The sequence below is a fragment of the Notolepis coatsorum genome, assembly GCF_963971535.1.
Source record: "Notolepis coatsorum genome assembly, chromosome: 1".
Lineage (NCBI taxonomy): Eukaryota > Metazoa > Chordata > Actinopteri > Aulopiformes > Paralepididae > Notolepis > Notolepis coatsorum.
In genome coordinates, this window is record NC_140165.1 from 59,193,845 (window position 1) to 59,213,795 (window position 19,951).

Genomic DNA, 19,951 nt, shown 5'->3' on the forward strand with positions numbered 1-19,951 from the left:
GTGTGTGTGTGTGTGGACTGCGAGTCCTCCAGATCAGCGGAGCGAGTTTTGACATGGCATTCATTTATCCATTGTTCTATTGAAGCACATTACCACCATCCTCTCGCTAAACAACTTGTAGACCACTGTGTTTTTATGAGTGCCCACAAGTAGCTGTTTTATTAATAATATAATAAGCCGCGTTTTTTCTTCCTTCTTCCCAAGATGCACAGATATATAGATATATAGATAGATAGAGAGATAGATGCAGTGTGCTTGTTTTGCAGTGAATGAATGCTGCGAGCAGTGGTAAGGTAATAATAGTATTGACGTGGCATTGATCCATTGATCCAATGCCGTGCGCCTCGGTAATAATAATAAGCCGCGTTTTTTCTTCCTTTCTTCCTTCTACCCAAGATGCACAGTTAGATATATAGATAGATATATAGATAGATATATAGATAGATAGATAGATAGATAGATAGATAGATAGATAGATAGATAGATAGATAGATAGATAGATAGATAGATAGATAGATAGATAGATAGATAGATAGATAGATAGATAGATAGATAGATAGATTAGATGCAGTGTGCTTGTTTTGCAGTGAGTGCTGCGAGCAGTGGTAATAATAATCACTTCCTATATTTGGTTCACGTTTGGTCCGCTGAAGCCGAACCGAGACCGACGTTTTGGTTTGGTCCGCGAACCGAGTTCGACACGCATTCACACAAACCCGAAAAACCGGACTATCGAATTCTGGTCCGAAAGTCCGGACCAAACAGTCGAAACCTAAGGTCGCTTTCACACAGGGGCTGTTTGGTCCGGACTTTCGGACCAGAATTCGATAGTCCGGTTTTTCCGGTTTGTGTGAATGCATGTCGAACTCGGTTCGCGGACCAAACAGGCGAACTCTGGTCCGCCTGAAACCGTCGGTCTCGGTTCGGCTTCATCGAACCAAACGCGAACCAAATATAGGAAGTGATTATTATTACCACTGCTCGCAGCACTCACTGCAAAACAAGCACACTGCATCTATCTCTCTATCTATCTATATCGATCTATCTATCTATCTATATATCTAACTGTGCATCTTGGGAAGAAGGAAGAAAAAACGCGGCTTATTATTATTACCGAGGCGCACAGCGTTGGATCAATGGATCAATGCCACGTCAATACTGTTATTACCTTACCACTGCTCGCAGCATTCATTCACTGCAAAACAACACTGCATCTATCTCTATCTATCTATCTATCTATCTATCTATCTATCTATCTATCTATCTATCTATCTATCTATCTATCTATCTATATCTATCTATATCTATCTATCTATCTATCTATCTATCTATCTATCTATCTATCTATCTATCTATCTATCTATCTATCTATCTATCTATCTATCTATCTATCTATCTGTGCATCTTGGGAAGAAGGAAGAAAAAACACGGCTTATTATATTATTAATAAAACAGCTACTTGTGGGCACTCATAAAAACACTGTGGTCTACAAGTTGTTTAGCGAGAGGATGGTGGTAATGTGCTTCAATAGAAGTTAGAACAATGGATCAATGCCATGTCAAAACTCACCTCCGCGGAGGGCTCTGCAGTCCACACACAGACACACACACGCGCGCGCACACACGGGCTCGCAGCCACACACACATTTCCACTGTCCAATAGACAAGCGCCCTTTTCGACCGCGTGACATTGTTCAGAAGGTTCGGTGCGCTATGACAGATTTCTATGTGAACGCAGGCGAACCAAATGAAGAATGCAACAATGTTGCAACTTCACCAACAGAACCGCACCGAGTCCACCAAAACTATATGTGAAAGCGACAAGGAAAATGTTGGGTCCTGACTGAGGCTAGACCAGTTGAGAACCACTGATTGTACTGATTGATTGATTGATTGAAAAGTTTATTAACAGATTGCAGAATGGGTACAGTACAGTACAGCTCAATACATACAATTGTTAAGGGGATGCAGACCAGAGAAAGACTTTCGTCTTGTTTACATCAGGGTCCCCCATTTTCAATTCATCATAACATATATGACATACATGACATACAGATAGACAGTACTGCTACATCTATACATTTATGACATATCAGATTTGCAAATACAGTACTGTTTGTGATACAAAAGTGTCCAGAAAAGGAGTGTATATACATTTGGCGTAGAAACTGTACATTGGAGGAGGTTGGTTGGGTGGGGTGGGGTTGGGTGGGTTGGGTGAGGGCTGTACACTGTACATATATAGAATAGAGGGAAGGAGAGCTCCTTGGCGACTCCTTGCTATACTGCATTGCTGTCAACAAGCGTGTCGTGATCCATGGACCACCCGATAATTCATGTAATTATGCTTTCTGATTATTCAATAAATACCATACATGATGTTTGAACTCATTGTCCTGTGTCTAATATTCGATATCCTTTTGTCCTGATTCGAGGAACAAACAATTCTTCTCCACAAACTCTGGCAGTAACATATTGTTCGTCAAACAGAACTTGGGTGCTACAGTCTTGAGTGCATAGTAGTATAGACATATTCGCATAGTAGGTAGTAATATATAGCAAAGTGCATAATAATAAAAGACAGTAGGCCTACGAAGGTTAGTAGTTTTTATGTATTTATATTTTGGGGGGAAATAAACCCTTAGTTTGAGCACTCTACCTGTAGGAGCCAAATTCTAGGCAGACATTTTTATTTGTATTGCCCGCACCCTTACTTAAAATTCATTATGAATTGAAAATGGGGGACCCTGATGTAAACAAGACGAAAGTCTTTCTCTGGTCTGCATCCCCTTAACAATTGTGTGTATTGAGCCGTACTGTATTGTACCCATTCTGCAATCTGTTAATCAAATTTTCATTCAATCAATCACCGTGCAGATTGATTGATTGAATGACAATAGTAGTAACGTGTTCCCGGAAACGGAAACATCTAATTTGTACAGTTCGAGGCAGAGCAAACAAGAAGACACCACGCGAAGCGACTCTAACCAGCTGAGTTAAGATAGTTAACAAGAACCATGGCTCTGGAATCAAGAATCACACAAGAAGAAATCAAGAAAGAACCAGAGAAGGCCATCGATAGAGAAAAGGTAACGTTGCGTAACGTCAGCATCATTGCCTCCTTACTACTAGCCGATGTGCTAATTCGTGCTAAGTTAGCTCACATGGCTAACAGCTAACACGTTACAATGTGTGTGCTGTTTGTAAATACACCCGCAGTCGTCCGAGACTTGTTTGTATATTGTCATCGTCCCTCGTTCTTATTTATTAATGTTATATAAGACTGATGACGCGGTGTGTTTTTTCAAACGGATGAAGAGACTATTTCTAACAAGTCAGTGTGAGTTATTGCCTCCGTGTGTAGCTGAGCTAACTGACTTACTGTTACCTACCTGAGCTACTACAGTAGGTAGCTAAGCTACACAGATACTAGGCAATAACTCCAGACCACAGTGTTGTTAGCCCTATACGTTAACTATGACTGTATATGGGTAACAGTACTGTATATTTGCATATCGTATGTCACAAATGTAACCGTACTATACCTGTATGTCCTTATGCCATAAATGTCATGATGTCATGTATGTTGTGTAATGTCAAAAATGTCACTATGAATTGAAAATGGGGGACCCTGATGTAAACAAGACAAACGTCTTTCTCTGGTCTTCATCCCCTTAAGAATTGTGTGTATTGAGCCGTACTGTATTGTATAATATAAACACACCAGAGCTGGATGGAAATATTAAATGAATACGAGCCCATACACGGTACACTCGTTCATTGGAACCATGACACTCTGCTGACTAAAAGTATAATGGAGTAAACTATTAATAATGTGTTGTCTCTACTTCAGACATGTCCTCTCTTACTCTTATTATATTGTGTTGGCTCTACGTGACATGTCAGGGGCGACAGTAGAGGTAGGCACAGGAAGGTAGAGCAGTCGTCTGGCATACCGGAGGTTCCCGGTTCGATTCCCGCTCCTCCTGGGAACTGTGGGAAGCGTGTCGATGTGTCCTTGAGCAAGACACTTAACCCCTAATTGCTCCTGATGAGCAGGTTGGCACCTTGCATGGTTGCCTGCCCTCTGCCGTCGGTGTGTGAATGTGTTTAAAGTGAATGGGTAAAATGTGTATTGTAAATTGTAAAGCGCTTTGGATAAAAGCGCTATATATAAAAGCAGCCATTTACCATCCTCTCTTACTCTATTATATTGTGTCGTCTCTGCTTCAGACATGTCCTCTCTTACTACGGGTGTTCACCACCAACAGCGGCAGACACCACAGGCCAGATGACTTCGCCAGGGGAAACGTCCCGTCCAGTGAACTGCAGATATACACCTGGTGAGCTGTTTACATATACATCACAACTATACTAGGGATGCCTCCGATCGATCGGTATCGGCCGATATTCAGTATAAATATGAGATTGGGGAATTCCGATAATGCTTTCTAGTCGCCGATTGCGAAAACCGATCGATGCCTGAAAAACATGATCCAATTCTCAGTGGAGTTGGAATGATAATAATAATAATAATGCAGGACTTAACTCAGAAGAATGAGAGCACGGGCGGCTGATTGGCGCAGTGGGTTCGAGCCCAGCTCTCGGCGTTGCTACCGGCTGTCCGGTCGTTCATACTAACACAATGGCAAGTGTTAGAGGGTGGGAAAGCCGGTGGGTGGGGATTGGATGCTGTGGACAGCGACTCCTACAGGTCGGTTTGGTGAAGCCGGTGTGACGGAAACAGGAAGTAGCGGGGGCAGCGTGAGCCTCTCATGCGTTACTCCTCGCCACAGATTTCGAGCTGCTGTGGTGAAAAGATGCGACAGGCTGCCTCCTTGTGTACCGGAGGGGACACGTGAGGCAAGGCTTCTGTCCTCACTACAGCCGACTAGTGGGAGGCAGTGATGGGCAAGCTACTTGGAAAATGTAGCAAGCTACACTACAAGTTACTCTCGATTAAATATAGCTCAACTACAATGGAAGCTATCCCCAGAGAAATGTAGCAAGCTACACTACAAGAACATGTCAAAAATAGCTAGCTACATCGACACTACTTTTTTTTTTTTTTACTTCGTGACCAAGTTTCCACCAAACAAATAGGCAGGAAAAAAATTTCTCAGTTTGATTATTTATTATAAAACTGAAACAAGCCCTCGGTCTGGCTTTTTGTGTCATCCTTTTAACATGAACTTGAATTACACACTTCTTCAATATCTGAATTGTTTTACTTCATTTTACTAGTATTATGCTACCATGTATATACTACTACCAACTATGCTAATATGTCTATACTACTACAGTATGTACTCAGAGTATAACACTCAAGCTTGACACTGACAAACAATACTACTTATCCTTGGCCGCTAGATATGTACCACTATTGACTTGTTGTACACAATTTGTAAGTTGCTTTGAATGAAAGTGTCAGCTAAATGACCAAATGTATTTAAATATGTAACTCACAAAACATTCCATGGCCCCAAAATCATGTGGGGACCGCCCCTGGGGGTCCTGTCCCACAGGTTGAGAACCACTGCTTTTCCCTCTTTTTTTTCTTTTCTCCACCCCAATAATATTGTTCATTTTCTGCCTACAGTGAAACATCATGATAGCAGCTATCTTAGTTAAAGCTGTTGACAAAGTGTACTGACTTGTGTGCTGTTTGGGAACAATTGATTTTCATCAGCTCACCTGAATGACGTGTCTTCAAGTTAGTGCTGGACGTGTTGAGAGAGCAGCATATGTTTTAGCCGTTTTTTCAGTCAAACTCATAAATGTGTCCCAGATAGGGCCATGGAGAGTCATTGTTGTTATTGACATCATCTTCATCAATGCCATCGAACCCCTCTGCCATTTCGCGCAGACTGGTTCTTGTTCATGTAATCCGTTAAATTGCATTCATTCAATACGTCTGTGTTTTGATTTTCACTTCCTGCTTTGCGGCTGGAGTCCCGCCCTATCCTGCCTCTGATTGGCCTACCCATAACGTTTTGGCCTACCATACCCAATCGTGAGTCGTCACTCATATCTAAACAAACCAACCAATCATAGTGGGTTTTTTACGGGGAGTTTTTTTTCTCCTCGCAGATATTCTAGTCTAGACTGTTTCTCTCGAAAGTAGCGTGTAACGTTTCTCGTCGCTACGTTACTACTTCGTTCTATAAATAGCTCCGCTACAGAGACCGCTACCCTGGTTAAAAAGTAGCGAGCTACCAGCACGCTACTGAGAATTGTAGTTAAGCTATGTAGCTTCGCTACTTGTAGCAAGCTACTGCCCATCACTGGTGGGAGGCATAGTCTAGCAACGTTCAAGACAAGACAGGGGAGGGAAGAATTGGATAATACGAAATTGGGATGGGAGAAAAATAGAAAATGGCGAGAAAAAGTGGATTAAAAAAAAGAAGCATGAGACAGCAAGTGCGTGTGTGTGAGAGGGAGTGCATGTGTGTGTGAGCGAGCGAGCATGAGAGGGAGTGCAAAGTGTAGTCGAGACGACAGACTATTCTCGCACATTGAGGCTCTGATTGAGCCCCACTAACCCATAAGTCCAAAGCACACGGCGGGCGAGCGACGTTCGCCTGGCGATGCGATCGGCTGTCGCTCAACGACAATCGCGTAGCACCCCACATAGGGCTGCAAAGATTAGTCGACATAATTGACGACATTGATCATAAAAACTCGTCGACGCCGAATTTTTGCGTTGATGTGTCGTATCTTTGTGAAAGTGGCTTCTCACCTCTGGTCCAGCTGAAGACAAAGCAGAGGAACAGATTGGACATTGAGCATGACCTCAGAGTTGCTTTGTCTACCATCACCCCAGACTTTGAGACTCTTGTCAGGAGCAAACAACATCCCCAGTTATCCCATTAGTTCCCTGGGATGTTAAGCTAAGAAGTCTGCTAAGAAGGATATATTATTTATTATTATTTTATTTCATTGTGTTTTTAGCCCTAGTTGCACTTTTGTTGCAACCCCAGTTATCCCATTAGTTCCCCCAAACTTACTGTCGGTCTGTTATGTTAAGCTAAGAAGTCTGCTAAGAGCCCGGAAAAGGAGCCGCGCCCACTAGGCTTGGGCGGTATAATTTTTTTCATACCGTCATACCATGATGACGTAATACCCCGGTATACGGTATGACGTATGACTTTCATTTTCATCAGCGGGGGGGTGTAGCGGAGTTAAGTTAAGTTAACAATATACTCGTTATCACCATACATAACGCTTATATTGAAACACGTTGACATTAGGGCCGTTCTTTCAACCTAAAAGTGCACTCTCTTCAACCTCAAGCCTAAATTCATTAGCGACCCGTGTTACCAAGTGTAAACAAACCAGCGCGCACATTCGAGACACACACATATGAAACGAGTCATACGGAGCGTATAACGGAGGCTGACATTGGAGCAATATGACTCACAAACTCACGACAGTAGTACACAACTACATATACAGACGCACAAAATGTATTCTGCATTGATTAAGTGATAATCAAAACCCAGCTTAAGTCATTAAACCACTGTAGTGAAACGCGAAGCCAATACGCACACACACAGTCGAACTGGAACGCTTTACCAAACATACACTACCACCAGCATTCATATCTCATACGTTCATCTTCCAATCGCTTAACCATAACATAACTTACTTACCGGTACCCAAACAACGTGTCCCTGAGTCCACATTCATGCACGAGATCAATTTCAAAACGTTAGAAAAACGCTCTGTTTCCCGATTCCTCAATCATCCAATGTCTGGAAGTGGGCCCATGGTTAATAAATGGTCCATAACCACATTCTATAGAAGAATAAGTCTTTATTTATCGTGCAGATTAACACATGCAAGATGAAATGCCCAACGGAACATGCACGTTGCGTCACCTGCTCAGCTCTGCTCTGCTCTGATTGAGAGAGGGAAAGACAGACTGCCCTGCCCTCTGCTGGCGCGTGCTGTGCACTACAGAGTTGGTGCACAGTCTGTGACGTCACGGTATTGAAAATCATACCGTCGTAGGGCTGGGCGATATGGCCTAAATATGATATCACGATATTTTCTGACCTTTCGGCGATACGCGATACGCATCACGATGTTTTTCTTTTTTTCCCCAAACAATTCATTATGAGGCTTACCAAGACAGTATTTGAGTTTGCAAGCTAACATTAAAGACAAAATAAAATACCCATGCATTTAGCATTTTTATATTATATATTAGATTTAGATTATTGGATTATTAGATTATATATTGCATATATTTAGCAATGAGATATTATATAATTTAGATATGAAATATGATGAATTGCAAATGGGGGACCCTGATGTAAACAAGACGAAAGTCTTTCGCTGGTCTGCATCCCCTTAACAATTGTATGTATTGAGCTGTACTGTACCCATTCTGCAATGTTAATAAAGTTTTAAATCAATCAATCAATCAATAGGATTTTAGCATTTTTATGAAACTACTGTATATTTGTATGTCTCTAAATGTTTTGATGAATTGAAAATGGAGGACCCTTATGTAAAAAAGCCGAAAGTCTTTTTCTGGTCTTCATCCTCCAGTCAGTCCACTGTTGTTGTATTGAGCTGTACTGTATTGTACCCATTCTGCAATCGTTAATAACGTTCATTCATTCAATCATTCAGCCGGCAACGGAATAATTTTGATTGACAGTCGAGTCTGCCAATTACGTCACACCGCTTGTACCCGCCCTGCTGTTCTTAGCACCAATCGGCAAGCAGCGCTATTCTTTTTTTACTTCCTGAATGCCCTCCTTGATTTTAACGAGAGCTCAGCTCAACGACAACAACAACAGCTCACCACAGCCGACGAGTGATTACTAGCGCACCGCAGCATGACAACGAGGCATAATGATTTTACTGCAACAAATGTTATAATAAAAGCCTTTCCATACATCTGTCTGATTGAAAACTTTATTAACAGACCGCAGAATGGGCACGCACAACTCGGCACGGACTGAGATATGAACAGTAACGCTTGCTATCTATGTAGTCATCGGACGTTGCTATGTTTGGGTAAATACGCTGATGTGTAACTATATAACGTGTAACTATATAATGTTGATGCCACAAAACGAATGCCTTTGTTAATCATAAGTACTAACTTTGATGCAGTGTGTGTGTGGGAGCGGCGTTGTTTGAACGGGGTGGACCAGATTGACGCGACACAATCCTCTTGGGCAAAACATCACGATATCCACGATACGTTAAAAAAGTGTATCGTTAATTAACTGTACCCGATATTTATATAATATCGTCATATCGCCCAGCCCTATACCGTCGGTATTTCGAAATACCCTGGTATACCGTAATACCGTCATACCGCCCAAGCCTAGCGCCCACAGGAAGCAGAGATGGAGGGTGTGACAGAAATAATCGTTAGATTAGTCGACTAATCGAAAAAATAATCGACAGATTAGTCGACTACCAAAATCATCGTTAGTTGCAGCCCTAACCCCACACCATCCAGGTAATATAAATAAGATATAAGATAATCCTTTATTGATCCCCTTGGGGAAATTCAGGTGTCAAAGCAGCATGGGGGGGGGGGGGGGGGGGGGTGCATAGCTTCACAGTACAAATACAATATAGTCATATAAAAAGTACAAACACAATATGAGTCTCTAAATAATCAAGATAGTCCAGTGGTGATGTGAGTCTCTAGTTCTCAAGTCCCGAGTTGTGATAGTCAGTGTTAATTTTGGCAGCTATTTTCATTTTAGTCTTAGTCTTAGTCATGTGTCAAGTGCTCCTTTTTCGTTTTCATCATATTTAGTCATCTGCATTTATTTTTCGTTTAGTCAGTTTTAGTCAACTAAATGTCTGAGTATTTTAGTCTTAGTCAGTGTTGGTCTCTATTTTGTCTTTGTTTTTGTCTAGATTTAGTCGCAGAAAACTGATGATTTTTGTCTAGTTTTCACTAATGAAAAAAAGGCATTTTATATTGTAAATAATGCAATTCTATTTATTAACACTTTGAGTGCCAGCGACGCTATATGTCGTTAGTTCATGCCGACCGTTGAATGCCAGCAACGCTATATAGCGTTTGTTTGTCGTTTTTTTTAAATTTATTGGCGATTTGAATTTATATTTCATCAATCTAGCCTCACGCTAGTGCAGCAACCTCTCTCTGAGCTCCATCGGGAAAATACCGCCCCCTATCGTCTCTCCCTGTGTAACTGCACCCCATTGGATTAGACTGATGGGGGGGGGGGGGGTGGGGGGGGCAGTTTCCTCATTTTACTTTTCCGGCAAGCCATCCGAAGAGATCGAAGTGATTGCAGAGCCGGAAAACAGTGTGGAATACATATTTACAGTACCCAGCGCTGAATCAATAAACGCGATCGATATTTGGAATGGCGATCAGGAATTGGAATAACCTTTTTGGAGAACATCTGATCTGATCTGAGGTAAGGAATCTATTTTACCAGTCTTAGGATAATCGGATCTGTTTTCACAGAGATATCAGCGTTTGCCCTGTGTGTGTGCGCGCTGATCAGGAAATGAGAGAATAGATTTTTCAGCTCGCTTCTCTAGCGTGCATACGTACACATATACTATCGATAATCTAGCGTTTATTTGAAAACGATTCATAAATAGGCAGAAAAATTACCGTTTTGTGTATTCCAGAATATTCCAGTAAATGCCGTTTATCACAATCTTTATATTTTCCTGAAACTTTCAAGAAAACGAGGGCATTTCAAAATGCTATAAAACGGAAATGAACCGATTAAATAAAAAATCCTTTTCGACAATGTTGACTGCAAACAAGTCATTGATAAGCGACGACCACATTAGACACAGCCATAATTTAAGACATAGATTATGCGTTCACAACGCTATCATTGAAGTGGGTGCTGGCATTCAACCATGTTTTACCATGTTCACCAGTGGCATCCAAAGTGTTAAGTATAGTCTAGCCAAAACCCTATCAGCTGATTCACAATAAGTTCAGTAGAAGGCTAGAAGCCCAATAGTAACCAAACATTCCTTGAAATGGTCAATAGATTCAGAAATAATCAGACATGAAATGGAACATATTCTGATTTAAATAGCTTTTTTTATTTTTTTACCAACAAAGCAACATTAGGATACTGTAGTACACACTAGGGCTGACCCCTATTAGTCGACTAATCGGTCGAAGGAGCCGTAGTCGACTGCCAACCTCTTAGTCGAATACAAAAAAAAATGTATACATTATTATTTTTTAATTTCTTTTATCATTCTTTCCAAAAGAAGAGGCCTAGAAGCATGGCTAACGCTAATTGCACGCATACCAGAGGCTAACTGCCTAAGAAAACAGGCACGGAGGCACTGAAAGAGGATTTCACCCATCTAATGAACACACTAGACTAGACAAATATCAAGATGTATCCATCAGTGGACCAATTGCATGCTTTTGCAGAGGACAAGAAGCCTTCAGTCGACTCCTTCAGACATTAACACATCCACCGCCAAAGCTGTAACACGTTATTGCCCGCCATGCTTTGACCGCCAGACCACGCTGTACAGCGATATTGAGATCAATATTTAATTTTTTCGCCATGGCATTCATAATTCATATATACACCTCCGGCGCTGCAGCTGGACCCTACGGCTCAATACAACGACGGCTCAATACCGCCGCCTGGTGGATGGTCGGGCGAGTTACACTCGGAACAACAGGAAGTGGGAGGTGTGCGTCGATTAAATTCATCCGGCCGTCAGATATTGTTGCAAGGCTCCCGACAGACACTATGTACCTAATGGATCGCTTTATAAACTTAATAATCGATATGATTTCGGCGTTTATTGCGACATACAAACCGGAAATGGACCTAGGCGATCGGCGTCGTATACCTGGGATCTTTCACCGCCAGTCTCATTGACGCACGGTAAGAGGACGCTAACGTCATTTTCAGCCCAATTGTTCATTCATTTCACTGCAAACCGATCTGATCAATATATCACCCATACTACATAAAGCATTTACTGACGGTCACGGAATTATAAACGACCCCCCCCCCCCCCCCCCTTTCCTCTGTGCATGATGACGCATAACGTATAGGATCATATACAGTTGAATTTTTTAATATAGCGTGTATCGGGAATAAACGGCAATCGATAATCTATATATGTGTTTAGGCCTATAACTCACATTCTAGGAATTACTGCAGAAAACGATAAAAACATACTTCGAGAAGGTATTTTTGTATGAATGTCTGAATGAAAAAGTATAACGTTCCTACATCCTGAACGATAGATAATCTATGTTGAATGGGCCATAGTAATGTCAATTTAGCAATACAATTTAAAAAGTTATAGCCCTGCAAAGAAGGTGAACATCTCCATAGGCTTAGAGTGGTGGCAGACTGGCTATATTGATGGATATAATTTAGGGCAGGGAATGTGTTAAGAACCCCCCACAGCCCAAATGGAATGATACATTTTTATCTATTTTCTTTAGTCAACTAATAGTCTACTATCCAAATCCTTAGTCGGGGACAGCCCTAGTACACACTGATTGCAATTCTCACTGGAAACTACTGTACAAATTTCACACACGTCACACACACATTCCCTTTTCAGTCGAGTACAACCGTAGATCGCTGACGTCACTTTAAACTTAAAATGGCGGCTCCCATCAGAGCATTCGGCTAACACAACATTTAGTGATGCACGATATATCGGCCGCCGATATAATATCGGCCGATATGGCAGTTTTTTTACACATCTGTATCGGTCCGATATCAAGATAGGGCCGATATAAAAAAAAATTATTATTATTTTTTATCTATTCTTTTTACATGTTTTGGCCTTAAATAGTTTCAAAATATCAGTCATTTCTGAAAATAAGTTACAAAAGTAAAAAAAATTTAAATGCGTTTTGGAAAATAGCTCTTTATTTGATTATCATAAAAAAAGTGTTTTCTATACAGAGATATCGACATCGTAAATATCGGTATCGGCCAGAACAGCAATATTAATATCGGTATCGGCCACAATTTTCACATCGGTGCATCACTAACAACATTAGCTTAGCGAACCTGCCACTGCACTTCTATGTGCATAAAGTGTGGTAACAAAATATCACAGCCCCTAAGACTGGGAGCGTTCTAACTCTACTGAGCATGTACTAAGGCTGAGCCCGAACCCTGTTTTTAGGGTTCGAACGTTCGCCAGGGTTTATCTTTTTTTTGTAATTTTTTTTAATAAAAAAAATGTTTTTATTACATTTTTTTTTTTTTTTTTATATCATTTTTTTTCGTTTTGTGGCATTAACGTTATATAGTTAGTGTTACACGTTCAATAACAGGTATTCACTCTTGGTCGACGGGAAGGAGAGAGGCGCGCGCCTCGGCTCCTTCCACAGTCTACCTCGGAACGGGGGACGGCAGAGAGACAGAGAGACACCGGCGCGGGGGTCCCGCCGGGCTCCCAACACGCCTGCCGCCTCGGCCAGAGTTGTTTCCAACGCAACCACCTCCCGCCATGAAGCTCGCACTCCGTGGCCGAAAAAGGCTGGTATTCATTAATGAGCCTTCCGCAGGTTCATCTATGGAAACCTTGTTACGACTTTTACTTCCTCGGCGGGGAGCTAACGCTACGTTAAGCTTCTCTCAAGCAGATCAATGGCGGCATTGCCGGAAGTAAAAAAAATAATAAACGCTTGCCGATTGGTGGTAACAGCAGAGGCGGGTGCAAGCGGTGTGACGTAATTGGCAGAATCGCCTGTCATTCAATCAAAATTGTTCTATTGCATTGGTTGAGACGAGAGCTCTGGTTGAGTATCCAGCAACAGCCCGGCAGAGACCATACTGGTTGAGCCGAGCGACTCGGCACTCGGGGGACGCGCCGCTTCACATCGCCTCACCGTAGTTGGGCCTGCTTTATTTTTTTTCACCGAACGTTCGAACCCATTAATTAAAGTCCGAATGTCAGCTTAACGAACGAACGTTCGAACGTTCGGGCTCAGCCTTAGCATGTACCCAACATTATATGAGAAATTAAGTCATTACGATGTTTTAGTGCGCTTCAAGCGCTAAAGGGATTCATAACAACTTATAGCAGGGTCAATCTCAGTGTTAGTACTCGTCTGTTTCTTTTCTTTTCATACCAACATTACCTTTTTAAGTGAACATTTTCTTGTCCTTGTTGTATCCATGTGTAATGTTGATAGTAGTGGGTGTTAGTGTTGTCAAAAATATCGAAAAATTGATACATATCGATTCTGAATATTTAAAACGGTTTCAATACTAATTTCCTGAAATATCGATATTTAATTATTCATAATAAAATAGTACAGTAGTCCACACACACACACACATGTGCATTCAGTTAAGTCGGAATATGACTGTAATACAAACAGTTCAGTTTGTCAGGTACATGCAACACAGATTACAGTGTTTACATCTGTCTGCTTGAGAAAATACCACGTTCTGCAATAAAAATGATTGAAGTGAGATGAACAGTTATTTTTAAATGTGTGATCTAAAGATAAACAAAGGGTTTTAAAAGTGTTATATTTATCTTCTCTTATAGTACCAGAGAGAAGCTTAGGAGAATCAACCAGCAACAAAAGCAAAAATTATTTAAAAAAAAAAAAAGATTTTTATTTTAAGATTGAACCTTTTTCCCCGTGGTATCGAAAATGGTATCGAAGTTCGTGACATTCCAGTATCGTGACAACACTAGTGGGTGTACACAGATGAAAGAGAGCAAGTCTGTGTCTGGGATATAGGTCCCGACTCCCAGGCTATTAGCTCTTCTCGCAGTCGCAGCCTAGCCATCCTCTCAGCCTCCATCGTCTTAAATGCCATGTTCTTTTGGTAGAACTGTTCGGCTGCCGCAGGAGTGTTGAGAGAGTAGCAGATTCCGTTCATGGTTATTGGTATAAGCTGTAGTCACGAGAGACCTGGGACGTGGTTTTTAGCCTCACATATTGGCTTTTAGCCATAAACACTGCAGAGCTTAACCCGGAAACGGAAATGCTGAAATAATAACGTGAATATTCTAAAAGTTATAATTATTTTGTCTCGTCTTGTTTTAGTCAACATAAATTAAGAGAATTCGTCATGGTTTTTGTAAACGACATTTTTGTGTCCTCAGTTGTGGTCAACGGTATTTAATTAATTATTTAGTCACGTTAGTGTCACATGATCAACATTAACGTGACGTTGTCGTCGTGGGAAAAAGCTTCGTTGACTAACATCTTTCGTCGACAAAATTAACACTGGTGATAGTGACACTGTAGCACTTAACACTTTGATGAACATTGTTACTCAGCTGATGGAGTTGTGCACTTCCTGATGACTTGTCGTACAGAACTTGTAAGTCGCTTTGGATAAAAGCGTCAGCTAAATGACTAAATGTAAATGCGATGGCTCTGGCAGCAGAACCGGCCGATCCAGCCGCCCGAGCCCTTTGTTGTAGAGCCTGATGGCTGCCGGTATAAAGGACCGGCCCAGGTGGTTTGTGGTGTGTCGGGGGGGATGAGTCTTAGGCTGAACATGCTCTTCATTCTGGCTAGCTCCTCGTAGAGGGGGTGAGAAGGGTTTTCAAGGATGGATTCTAGCCTTTTCCTCATCCTCTCAGCCACCACCTCTAGGTTATCCAGCTCACCACCCACTACTGAGCTAGCCTTCTTCACCAGCTTGTTCAGCTTGCTGGAGTCCCTCAAGTTGATGTTGCCCCCCCAGCACACCACAGCAAAGAAGAGGACGCTGGCTACAACCGACTGGTAGAACGATAGCAGCAGTCGGTTGCACACGTCAAACGACCCGAGTCTCCTCAGGAAGAACAGCCTACTCTGTCCCTTCCTGTAGAGGGCCTCAGTGTTGTCCAACCAGTCCAGTTTTTTGTTCAGTTGAACTTGTAGGACTCTACCATCTCTACCTCCATACTGTAATGTTCTGGGATTTTGTGTGTCGCTCTGTTTAGCTGGGGGTGCTGTTTCCCCCCGGAAGATATGGGAGGACGGACCGGATGTTAGGTTGATGTGGTGAAGCGAGCGTATTAGCAGGTAGCTGTGTTGTGCATTACAAGGGAAGTATTAACCTGTAAAACTCATTGAGCTGGAATTAAACCACCATATACGAATACAACCTCTCCTCATTCTTCCTGACATTACTGCATGACGGATCACTACAATACGTTCACTACCAATACTGTTTATATGTGTTAAAAAAAAAAAAAAAAAAAAAAAACGTTCACTACCACCGATTGGACAAGTAATGTTATGCACCTGCTGAGAGAATGTTTTTCTTACCGGAGCAATAGGAAGACGCAAACTGTTCTGTTCTTAACCATCATTTTCTTTGGACAATAAACCTTACAAACTACATCAGCTGCAGCCTGGACATTAAACTCTGTCAACATCCACAAATTCTTTTGTTACCCGAGTAGAAAAACATTTAAGTAGGTGCATCGTGGCGCATTGTCAATTTATTAGGGAATGACAAGCGGCCACTACACCTTCTCCAACTAACGTTATTTATTTAAATTGTTCCTGTTAATTAATATGAGTGCCTGTGTTAGACCTACAGTATAAAACTGCCAGCTGCTATAACAAAACCAAAAACGATCGGTATCGCCCGATATGGCTCATAGACGATCGGTATCGGTGGCAAAAAACGTGATCGGGACGCGTGAATATTTTAGGCAACCAACTTGTGTTTAGCGTTTCTCTGATTGGCCAATACGCCCATGTGACCACGGCAGCGCGAGAGAGCGGCAGCGCGGAAATAGGCTGTCTATTGCCTCGTGCTGCAGCGCGGAAATAGGCTGTCTATTGCCATTCTCTAAGTCAAACTCTAACCTTAACCAGCTCCTTAACAGCGCCTAAACTTAACCCTTCTAACCTTAAGCAACTCCGAAACAATGCCTAACCTTAACCAACTCCGAAACAATGCCTAAACTTAACCGGCGAAATGAATGCACGTTAAAAAATATTGCCATTCTCTAAGTCAAACTCTAACCTTAACCAGCTCCTTAACAGCGCCTAAACTTAACCCTTCTAACCTTAAGCAACTCCGAAACAATGCCTAACCTTAACCAACTCCGAAACAATGCTTAAAGTTATGCCTAAACTTAACGGCGAAAGAATGCGAATGCACGTTAAAAAAAAAAAAAAAAATTGAAGGGAATCGAACTAGCCAGCAACGAGCCGTAGGATCCACAGCCATGCAGCTTTGCCTTTCAGCTTTGAGCTATTTTTGGATACTGAATAAGGGGCGGTTACTGGCATATAATGAGCTCCGCTCTGCCGCCCTGCGGCCGAGCTCCGCTCTGCCGCTCCGCTCTGCTGCTGCCGCGTCGCCGCGGGGGCGTGGCTAGACGCAAGTTGGGCGTGGTTAGACACAAGTTGGTTGCCTTTAATATTTAGGCGATCGGGACATCCCTAATCTATACACATGGTGAGCTGTTTACATATACATCACATCTATACACATGGTGAGCTGTTTATATATACATTACATTACAGGTGTGTGTGTGTGTGTTGGTACTAGGATGGATGCGACTCTGAAGGAGCTGACCAGCCTGGTGAAAGAGGTGTATCCTGAAGCCAGGAAGAAAGGAACTCACTTCAGCTTCGCCACGGTGTACCCTGAGCCCATGAAGAGACAGTTCTACAGGTCAGTACTTAGGCACTGTGTACCCTGAGCCCATGAAGAGACAGTTCTACAGGTCAGTACTTAGGCACTGTGTACCCTGAGCCCATGAAGAGACAGTTCTACAGGTCAGTATTTAGGCACGGTGTACCCTGAGCCCATGAAGAGACAGTTCTACAGGTCAGTACTTAGGCACGGTGTACCCTGAGCCCATGAAGAGACAGTTCTACAGGTCAGTACTTGGGCACGGTGTACCCTGAGCCCATGAAGAGACAGTTCTACAGGTCAGTACTTAGGCACTGTGTACCCTGAGCCCATGAAGAGACAGTTCTACAGGTCAGTACTTAGGCACTGTGTACCCTGAGCCCATGAAGAGACAGTTCTACAGGTCAGTATTTAGGCACGGTGTACCCTGAGCCCATGAAGAGACAGTTCTACAGGTCAGTACTTAGGCACGGTGTACCCTGAGCCCATGAAGAGACAGTTCTACAGGTCAGTACTTAGGCACTGTGTACCCTGAGCCCATGAAGAGACAGTTCTACAGGTCAGTACTTAGGCACTGTGTACCCTGAGCCCATGAAGAGACAGTTCTACAGGTCAGTATTTAGGCACGGTGTACCCTGAGCCCATGAAGAGACAGTTCTACAGGTCAGTACTTGGGCACGGTGTACCCTGAGCCCATGAAGAGACAGTTCTACAGGTCAGTACTTAGGCACTGTGTACCCTGAGCCCATGAAGAGACAGTTCTACAGGTCAGTACTTAGGCACTGTGTACCCTGAGCCCATGAAGAGACAGTTCTACAGGTCAGTATTTAGGCACGGTGTACCCTGAGCCCATGAAGAGACAGTTCTACAGGTCAGTACTTAGGCACTGTGTACCCTGAGCCCATGAAGAGACAGTTCTACAGGTCAGTACTTAGGCACTGTGTACCCTGAGCCCATGAAGAGACAGTTCTACAGGTCAGTACTTAGGCACTGTGTACCCTGAGCCCATGAAGAGACAGTTCTACAGGTCAGTATTTAGGCACGGTGTACCCTGAGCCCATGAAGAGACAGTTCTACAGGTCAGTACTTGGGCACGGTGTACCCTGAGCCCATGAAGAGACAGTTCTACAGGTCAGTACTTAGGCACTGTGTACCCTGAGCCCATGAAGAGACAGTTCTACAGGTCAGTACTTAGGCACTGTGTACCCTTAGGCACTTTTAGTTTCCTTCAGAGTAAAATACATGTATTATATCTTCTGTACACTCTTATTAACCTCTGTCTGTATGTGTTCTTCAGAGTAAAAGACATCGGCACTACCATCTCTGGCAGGAAGGGTGGAGAAGACTCAATGACGCTCCAGTCTCAGAAGTTTGTTATTGGAGACTATCTGGATATAGCCATCACCCCTCCCAACAGAGCCCCGCCCATCAACACACGCATGAGGCCCTTCTGAACACACACACACACACCTGCACATGCGCATACGTGCACTCGCACACTCACACGGGAAGGGCTCATACACTACTCCCATCACCACACGCATCTCTCTCACTCACTCACTCAGATCATACTCAAAACGACATAGCATTTTATTGTTATGTTTTTAAAGACGTGTTTGTCTCCTGCGTTTCATATTTTTGCCTTGACCAATCAGAGCCTCATTTTGTAAAATGCTTGTGAAATAAAGATGTCATTTTTTTCCCCAACACATTTTTCTTCTCTGTTTTTATTGATTTATTTATTTGTATTTTATTTATTTAAGCGTGCTGCTTTTTGAAGTATATATTATATAAGTTTCTAAGCTAGTTTTGAAGCTAGATTCTTATCAATACCAGTGTGGTCGTCTAATATGTAACTAGTCTAATGTAACTATAATCTAATGTAACTATAGTCTAATGGTGTAACTAATCTAATGTAACGATAACTATAGTCTAATGTTGTAACTAGGGCTGTCAGTTTATCGCGTTAATTAGATTAATTAATTACACAGCAAATTATCGTGTTATGAAAATGAACTAAACATTTTTTTTTTTTTTTTTTTTAATAACTTTTTTTAATCTCATTCATTCCATAAGAACGTGGAATCTACATTTACAGATTTTTTTTTATATGGCTATTTGCATGTTCTTGGTATCTGATTCTAGGGACATCTATGGATCTCGGGGAATGTATTCCCAGTGTCAGAAATACTGTCTGTTACTAGGCTTGAGTAAATTGTAATGAACCAAATGAGAATATCAATTACATTTTTTTTTATCTTTGACTGTGAATAACACTATGCTCAAATTGACCAGACCTGAAAAATCTAAGCAAATGAATAGATGGAAGATGATTAAACAGAAGGTTTTGTAGATGCAGTACT

General features: G+C 42.1%; 1 protein-coding gene across 1 annotated transcript; it reads left to right on the forward strand.

Annotated features, from left to right (window-relative positions):
• The first annotated feature begins 2,947 nt into the window (after nucleotides 1-2,947).
• On the forward strand, nucleotides 2,948-19,295 carry LOC311240612 (histone deacetylase complex subunit SAP18-like). The gene is made up of 4 exons (XM_084329185.1): nucleotides 2,948-3,089; nucleotides 4,234-4,343; nucleotides 17,502-17,627; nucleotides 18,886-19,295. The coding sequence occupies exons 1-4, from the start codon at nucleotides 3,018-3,020 to the stop codon at nucleotides 19,040-19,042; spliced, it is 465 nt and encodes a 154-aa protein (XP_084185311.1). The 5' UTR covers nucleotides 2,948-3,017; the 3' UTR covers nucleotides 19,043-19,295.
• Nucleotides 19,296-19,951: the final 656 nt, after the last annotated feature.

Bases quoted from the DNA above. Each gene is read 5' to 3' on its own strand.
- LOC311240612 (XM_084329185.1), top strand. From the start codon at position 3,018: ATGGCTCTGGAATCAAGAATCACACAAGAAGAAATCAAGAAAGAACCA. The intron at 4,344-17,501 runs GTGAGCTGTTTA...TGTTGGTACTAG, and splicing joins GAACTGCAGATATACACCTG to GATGGATGCGACTCTGAAGG. The intron at 17,628-18,885 runs GTCAGTACTTAG...TGTGTTCTTCAG, and splicing joins ATGAAGAGACAGTTCTACAG to AGTAAAAGACATCGGCACTA.